Source organism: Limulus polyphemus, unplaced genomic scaffold (assembly GCF_000517525.1).
Source record: "Limulus polyphemus unplaced genomic scaffold, Limulus_polyphemus-2.1.2 Scaffold8604, whole genome shotgun sequence".
NCBI lineage: Eukaryota > Metazoa > Arthropoda > Merostomata > Xiphosura > Limulidae > Limulus > Limulus polyphemus.
This window is the reverse complement of record NW_013674214.1, coordinates 14,283-23,356: the sequence shown is the minus strand read 5'-3', so window position 1 is coordinate 23,356 and position 9,074 is coordinate 14,283. Positions and strand designations below refer to the sequence as shown.

At 32.1% G+C, this 9,074-nt stretch overlaps 1 protein-coding gene across 1 annotated transcript in view; it reads right to left on the bottom strand.

The window, feature by feature from the left end:
- LOC106475454 (pericentriolar material 1 protein-like) overlaps window positions 1-9,074 on the bottom strand; it is a gene marked incomplete at both ends in the record, with an annotated part of 21,405 nt that overhangs the window by 2,033 nt on the left and 10,298 nt on the right. Inside the window, 6 exons of the mRNA XM_022379555.1 lie at window positions 1,567-1,770; window positions 3,055-3,297; window positions 4,537-4,680; window positions 4,997-5,111; window positions 5,819-5,972; window positions 7,870-8,195. Of these exons, the coding sequence (XP_022235263.1) occupies window positions 1,567-1,770; window positions 3,055-3,297; window positions 4,537-4,680; window positions 4,997-5,111; window positions 5,819-5,972; window positions 7,870-8,195 (1,186 nt within the window). The remainder of the gene's footprint in view (window positions 1-1,566; window positions 1,771-3,054; window positions 3,298-4,536; window positions 4,681-4,996; window positions 5,112-5,818; window positions 5,973-7,869; window positions 8,196-9,074) is intronic.

Genomic DNA, 9,074 nt, shown 5'->3' with positions numbered 1-9,074 from the left:
ACTATGCATATACCATGCATATACTATATGAGATGCATGATGTTGTTGTAAAACCTTCATTTTGGACAGTTGCTGTGATCGATCAGACATTAGGTTATAGTGGCAACCTTCACTGTATGATGTTGTTGTAAAACCTTCATTTTGGACAGTTGCTGTGATCGATCAGACATTAGGTTATAGTGGCAACCTTCACTGTATGATGTTGTTGTAAAACCTTCATTTTGGACAGTTGCTGTGATCAATCAGACATTAGGTTATAGTGGCAACCTTCACTGTATGATGTTGTTGTAAAACCTTCATTTTGGACAGTTGCTGTGATCGATCAGACATTAGGTTATAGCGGCAACCTTCACTGTATGATGTTGTTGTAAAACCTTCATTTTGGACAGTTGCTGTGATCGATCAGACATTAGGTTATAGTGGCAACCTTCACTGTATGATGTTGTTGTAAAACCTTCATTTTGGACAGTTGCTGTGATAGATCAGACAGATCAGATAGATGGACGTTTCCAGTTACAGGAAGAAGTGAAGTAAGAATGACTTAGTTAATTGGAACTATTTATAACTTGTTATTCATTTTTATCCCCAAAACAATTTTCACTTTAAAAAAAAACATCAATAATACAATAATAAAGACCCAATACAGTTATGCAGTTAGCTTGTAATTAGAATTTCACCAGAAGAAAATCACAGAATGTGTATCATATATCTTTAAAAACCCATTTATCAAAGATGCTCTTTTTGTAAAGTATTTTATATTAAAACAATTATGAATTTGCAAATCAGCAAATCATATGACAACTACATATCACATGTATGAGAATTAAATCTTGAAAATTTTGACATTTCATAGACAGTGCGATGAAACAAAGGTCAGTGGCAATAGTCATCCATGTGATCCAGTCAACTGTATGCAATATAATCAAGAAGGATATCTGCCTATGAAAGTGACACAAATCACGTGTACACAAGTTTCCACAATGTATCCATTGAAATGTCACACATGTCAAGGGTTTTCATGCTGTTCTATGCAAAGATATATCAATCATGACACCAGATAGTGTCTAGTGATTTCTCTGAAATTAGACTGTTGAACTAGGAACTGAGAAACTAGTCCTCATACAATAGATGGAATATGAAAAGCATGCAGGGAGCAATGGTGTGCTTTTAACAGGACGGCTTTATGACAGAGCTTTTTGCAATGGAAATTATACTACAAGACTATTTTCAAGAGTCAAGACCATCAGACAGTACATGACCAGACACAGAATGGCTCAAAAATTAATTTTTAACCTCTGTAGTTTTAGTGGCTGCAAAATGATTCCTAGACCTGTATCAGCATCATCACCATGTAACTGTGTACATGTTTCTACTACTTCAAATAGATTGATATATAAAGCAAAAAGTTGCAACAAATAAATGTTTTAATATGGTGAAAGGTCTTAGTATATCATTTAATATGCATTAACCCATGAATAATTTTTAAACATTAATCACTTTAAATTGCTATTATTTCAACTGTTCATTAACTGTATTCCAAGTTCTACAGCTTCAAGAAGTACATACTTGGTGACTCCTTGTTGTTGCTGTCTTGTCTTTTTTTCAAATCCACCATGTGCTTCTTGTATGTTGGGTTTGTGCTCATCTTGCATTGAATCTAAAACTTGGAGATATGCTTGAGGAGCTGTTTCACCTGTATCTTGGGACTGCTGAACTGTATTCAGCAACCCTTGTAACTTCTGTAGTTTATCTTTAGCAGCTTGTAGCTTCCTAATGACAAAAAATATTTTAAAATTTCAATCCTAAAAAGTTTCATGATTACTACCTTTCAACAAATTCTGTATTAAACCGAAATGACCACTAAGCAGGTAATCCACACTAAATTCATTAACCTAGATGTTTTATAAGACCATTATATCCTGATCATGATCAGTTTAACTCACTAATCTTTCAGACTTGTGCCAAAATACAGGAGGGCTACTTTAACTAACCATTCCCAATTTTGAACTGAAGGCTACAACGAAGGCACCTAGTCAGTAGCAGCCACCATGGACTACTCTAATCACACACTGCACCTTGTCAGTAGCAGCCACCATGGACTACTCTAATCATACACTGCACCTAGTCAGTAGCAGCCACCGTGGACTACTCTAATCATACACTGCACCTAGTCAGTAGCAGCCACCGTGGACTACTCTAATCATACACTGCACCTAGTCAGTAGCAGCCACCGTGGACTACTCTAATCATACACTGCACCTAGTCAGTAGCAGCCACCATGGACTACTCTAATCATATACTGGGATCTGACCATCACTTTTATACTATATCATAACAAAAAAGCGAGGAACATGTTTCTGAAGCAAAGAGTCCTAAATCATAGACCCTCCAATTCACAGTCTAGCATGCTACCCACTAGGCTACACCCAGCCTCTGACAAGAAGAGAAGACACTATGTTACCACTTCATCAACTTCTAATGTAATACACAGCTTAGTATTCTACATACAAAAATATACACAAGGTTGAACTTTTAAAATTGCTTTAACAGTGAAACTTATGTAGTGTACTGAATTAATATGATAAAGATTAGTGAGAATTTACAACATAAAAACTTTATAAACTTATGCTTCACATACTTCCTTTCTTTCATGTGTATGTAATTAACCTTTTATTTAACACCCAACCAAGGTTTTACCTGACTTTATCTTTGCAGTTCCTTTTATTTAACACCCAACCAAGGTTTTACCTGACTTTATCTTTGCAGATCCTTTTATTTAACACCCAACCAAGGTTTTACCTGACTTTATCTTTGCAGATCCTTTTATTTAACACCCAACCAAGGTTTTACCTGACTTTATCTTTGCAGATCCTTTTATTTAACACCAAACCAAGGTTTTACCTGACTTTATCTTTGCAGATCCTTTTATTTAACACCAAACCAAGGTTTTACCTAACTTTATCTTTCCAGATCCTTTTATTTAACACCAAACCAAGGTTTTATCTGACTTTATCTTTGCAGATCCTTTTATTTAACACCAAACCAAGGTTTTACCTGACTTTATCTTGCATTTCTAGATCAGTTTCACTAGGGTTCTGAGTGGTAGATGGAGGTGGCTGAGACACTGCTCCTTGTCCAGCTACATTGTCAGAGTCTTCATTTGCACTCCCCTCTGCTTCATAATGCCTTCTTGCAGGAAACCTATCTTGCTGGTCTCGCCTGAGGTTGTCTTTTTTAGCCTGTCTCGAGGGAGGTAAAGGTGCTTGCTTCGCATCACCGTGTGCCAAAGCCTGGGAACTGACGTTAAAAACAAATGTTACTGTTCTAACTCATTTGTGTATTTTTGCATTTTAAGCAAATAGTTTGCAATGTGATGATTCTTGAAGCTCATCAGCTAGAGCAAGATGTTGTGAACCATGAATTATTCAGCATCTGTATATATGAACACTGGGGGAAATGTTAAAGCATTAACTTGGACTACGCATATTCAGTACAGCATGTTACAGATTTCAGTGTTCTTCTAAAACAGGCAAGGTATCTTTTATCACAGAATAAACTGAACTTTGAACAAACTGATAAATCATAAGACTAATGATGTTTTCACATAGGGATTAGAAATACTTGTTCACACAAACTTACAAATTTGAGTTTTAAAAAAAATACATATTAAAAATGAAAAATGCATACTAACTTCCCTCTTTTCACAACTTTAATTAGTCTACAACAAGACATTTTTTGGGGGCCACTAACTGTTAATTCATTGGCTTTAATAAATAGTAGCATATTGACCTCATTTCAACTGATTTTACAAATAGTAGAAAAATAATGACCATGCTTTGAACTAATAAATTTTAGCCATTTTCTTTATCCAAATATAATGTGAACAAGTATTGCTTCAATACCAAAGTCCTGAAGTGTAGACATTTTGATGTGTCATGTCAATAACTGTTATACACGTTGTTTTGTTTCCCAGGGTTGTAGGAGGACATTCCAATCACTGATAAATACCTTAGTGTAAAATAAACATCAAGTATGGTAAAATTACCCAGACAAAGTTTGCAAGTTAACTGAAACAGGTATTTTCTTTAGTTTGCAACAATGGATGAACACAATAAAATTTATCACATGTGATAGATTAATCTTATGAAGATTTAAATAGACATATAATATATGTTAAAGTTGCTGTCAAAATACACCAAGTACTACATTTCATAAATTTAAGATCAGTAATATATTCTTAACTATAACTATTTTTTTTATTAATTACTTATATAGCAATATTAATAAATTGGATACCCTAAAAATAAATAATCTTTCATGTCTTACCAACGAATACTATTAATCTGTTGTCAGATGTTCAAATATGGTCAATTCTATATAATAATATGAAGGTTAATTTTTTAATGATATAAATACCTTACTTCTGATAGAGATGTTAAGTGTAATGGCTTTAAATCTGTACTTTGTTTATCAGTGGTATTTGAATAAATACATTTTAAATAAAAATCTAAAATGAACTTCAACAATCTCAGCTACCTTGGTCCGAGGAATTTGGTTTCTTGTCTATTATCTTTGGGCAGCTGGTTGAAGTAATCCTGGAATTCTGCTGCTTCTGGATCTTGCAGGTTATCTACCATTGATCTTAGTTGCTGCAGTGTCTTCTTCATATGTTCCAGTTTTCTAAAAAACATCAATAATCGTGGAAATATTTGACCACTATCTAAAAAATCTGATTTATGAAGATTTTGTAAAGTAACTGCTGCTTCATGAGTACCCTGATTTTTGTGACACTTCATATTATACACTAGAAGGCACAGAAAAAAAACACATCATGAACTTTTAAATAATTTAATCAAATGAAAAACGAATTTGTATAATGTACGTAAACAATGATATTTTATATTAGAAAAATTACAGCATTTTAGAATCAGATTGTGTAGTAAGTTGTAGCTATCAAACTATTTTCTAAGTATTTGATTTCCGAGAATATACTGACCTCATTTTTTCTCTAGTTTCAAATGAATCCAACAGTTGTTGGGCTTCTTTCAGAGTAGTGTCAGCAGATAATGACTGTGAAGCCCTTTGATTTAGTTTTACAGCAGTTTGAGATCCTGTAAAACAAGGTGATTCTGATGAGCAGAGTGGGTGTGTTGAAAAGCAAACATAAAACTCTTGTTTATTTATTCCAAACTGTACAAAGATATTACACATACAAAACCAATCTGTGATGATTATCATATGTGGTTATCTGCCAATAAATGAAAATTCGGACGGTACAGTATTGGCCTGTAAAGTTCCACATGACAAGTGGCTATCACTTTTCATACTACACACATGAAGTTTGAGTATAATTTCAATCCCTTACTGACTAGTATTTGGTATGTTGAATTACTTCCTATATAATGGAGTAGTTTTAACTAAAACGAAAATAATATGTCTGATGAAGTTGCTTGTCTAAGAAGAACCCTGGTGCAAGAGTTTTGTTTATTTTAATTCTAAGAAGAACCCTGGTGCAAGAGTTTTGTTTATTTTAATTCTAAGAAGAACCCTGGTGCAAGAGTTTTGTTTATTTTAATTCTAAGAAGAACCCTAGTGCAAGAGTTTTGTTTATTTTAATTCTCAATCATGGATTTTTATTTTTTGAAAAAACTTAATTTGGGGAATTGCAAAGAGTATTCTTCAGCTATGACAGCTCATAAACAGAGGGTCATTTCTTATTATCATAAGAATAAGTAAAAGTAAATGTATTTCTACACATGGCATTTTTTTTATATCAGTGTTGTTTTCATGTTATATTTCTACTGTTGAACAAAGTCACCTAACAAATTTCCTCCTTGTAAACTTGATAGTTCCCTCAACAGTTGGTCCATTTGGCTTTTCTTCTCCTGCAGTTCTATCAGCTTGTTTTCTAACTTGTTTTTGTGCCAGCTAACAACAACTTCTTCTGGGACATCTCTAACTAATTCTTCACCCTAGAGTATTAATTAAAACAACATAAAATAATTTACCTTATACTAAATATTCTCTATTTTAATAATGATAAATATTCAACATCAAAAACATATGCCTGTGATATACATCAGTCCCCACTGGGCTTCAGGTTTCACTCAATCATCCACATTTAAGGTAAACCATTTATAAGGATCTTACAGTGACATGGATAGTGAGTGTGTTCAATGCTGCCTATGTATCATTACATATTTTTAATTACTTTTTTTGTCACAATTTAACAGAGAATGTACAAATACAAAATTTAATACATGCTACGGTAACTAGATAAAAACTAATTTATAGTTTTACCATCTTTACATTAAAAGGAATAAATGGCCACTTAATACCAGATAACAGTAATAATAAACAGCATGTTCATTTAAGTAATTAATTCAGGTTTAAAAATTTTGCTCTACACAGTTTGAAATGACATTTAACATATCATCAACAAAATTTTAAAAAGTCGTAGCTATCATTCACTAAGTTCCAGTAATGTTTTCTATGCTTCCATATATCTATAGCAATCTAGAAACAAAAGCTTTGTTGTAGTAAGAAAGTAATCAGTGTTTTGTTTTTTTTATCAACAAATGAGTTACTAATTAGGCCTTTCAATGAACCTGAATGACTTGAGTGTATCAATACTAATCCATTCTGAAAAAACAAGCAATCAATTTCCCTTGTATGTATACTATAAAACTCTCTGGATACCAGAAGTTAATAACTTGCTATCACTACCATCTTACAGTTACATTCAAACTTTAATTTGTCTACTCTATTATCAATCAATAAGGATTTATACTATAAAACTCTCTGGATACCAGAAGTTAATAACTTGCTATCACTACCATCTTACAGTTACATTCAAACTTTAATTTTTCTACTTTATTATCAATCAATAAGGATTTATACTATAAAACTCTCTGGATACCAGAAGTTAATAACTTGCTATCACTACCATCTTACAGTTACATTCAAACTTTAATTTGTCTACTTTATTATCAATCAATAAGGACGGCATCAAAACTTACGTAATAAACTGAATTTTAATACAAGTTTTAATTTCGAAAGGAAATAGTTAATCTTCATTTTTCTGTATCACATGACACTACGAACTACACATTTTACAATCTTTATACATCTATTTATGCTTCTGAATTTTAATGCAAATTACAAACTTATACTATAGATATTACTAAGATATAATTAACTTTATAGCATTCAATCTTCTTTACTTGATATAAATCAGAAAGTCCAACCCACATGTCATGACCTCCTATCACAGATTTTAATTTACTGATTCAACTTTTCAATTACTTGGCATACAAATAAGTTATATCACCAAGTTCAGCAGGACCAGCTAAAGGAAATATTTTACTGCACTCATAGCTTAGCTAGAAAACCAGTTGAACTGTAATAGGTCTGGGGTACCTTAGGTTTTGTGCATGTTATCATCTTGCATTCTAAACTGACTATTTGAAATAAATAAAAATTCAGTAAAGTACTAACAACAACTCTAGCAAACATTAGATTAAACTTTTATAAATGCTTCAATTCTCTGACTGCAAAAAAGTACAAAACCCATAAGTAAGTATTAAATTTATTGATTTTTAATGTATTAATTGTCCAATAAATTTATTTATTTATAAATGTAAAATTGTACTATTCAAACTAAGGTGTTGAAATAGGTGTTTCTGCTGGCAAGTTGCTGAACAAGTAATGTTTAACATTTGTATCAAACATATCAAAATTGTTATCTCTAGCAATGTAGTAATCCAAAATCCAATATTAATTTTATTTCATAGTTTGATTTACAAGTATAACAGTTATGAACACTAATACAATGCAGATGTGTATAAATAGTAACTCAACACTACTTGCCTTCTGAGTATGATCTGTTATCTCTTTCAATAGCTGCAGCTTCTGATGAACAGACCTTTCAATCTCACCAACAGATGGAGCTGCACATCTAGCTTCCTCTTCCACAGGAAAATTCTGAGGTTCTTTATTCCTAGTGGACACAGGAATATATGTACTGGCAGCTTGTCCCCAGTTAGAATCCAGATCATTCCATGTCTCGTATGCACCAACGCTAGAGTCATGCACTTGTCCTGATTCTGCCATTTTCAGAGAGTTACCACCCTTGTGGTCATTACCACGATCTTTATTCCAACCTTCATCACGATCAGGTGGTTCTTTAATGGCATCTGAATGATTCAATATCAGAATTAAAGGTAAAAGGAAACCTCTTTATGGTAACTTCATCAACATTCCATTCACGAGAGTGATGATTTTTCATAAGAAATAAATTGATTTTAACATATCAAACATGCATTATGAAGTCTTCTTTATATATCTTTTCACTAAGAAACAAAGATAAGGTACAGTTGAAGGTATATAAGAAAGACATGTCAATTAACAAAAACATGACAGATAAATATTCACAAATGATAAAAAATGAATCCAAGGAGACAAGTTTAATGGCTGCAAGTCAAATTGACTGACAATGGAAAACTAAACAAGTAAAACTATAATGAATTTTGTTGTGAAAAAAGTGTGATGCTATTGGATAAGTATTGATTTTTTCCAAGTTTTAGTTAAAAATTAAGTTCTTTCTTCCCACATTTATTATACTTCAATGTTAGCTCACATTGAAATCAAAATCCATAACTAATTTAAATGTACAACAAAGTTTTACTTACACAACTCTTACTCCATATAATCTAAGCACAGTGCTTAACTCTCTCGACACAGGCTCGGTCAATTTGACCGACCACGTGACCTCTTTGTACTCATTTAAACTCTTTATAGATTTAATACTTCTAACTTTCAATATAGTATGTATATCTTCAAAAATTTGGCAGTCTTTCAGTTAATATTACAAGTCTTTTACATACAAAAAATTATATTTTTAGTGAAGTATTTTTAATAAAATAAAATAAAGATTTGTCCATTAATATATTGAATATTTGTTTTGACTAGTCTGTGTACAAAGTAATTTCATGTTAAAATTAAAATACTTTCTTCATCTCAAAAATCTCAAATTTCCTTTGTTTAATCCCTAAAACCTCCTAAATGTATTTCAA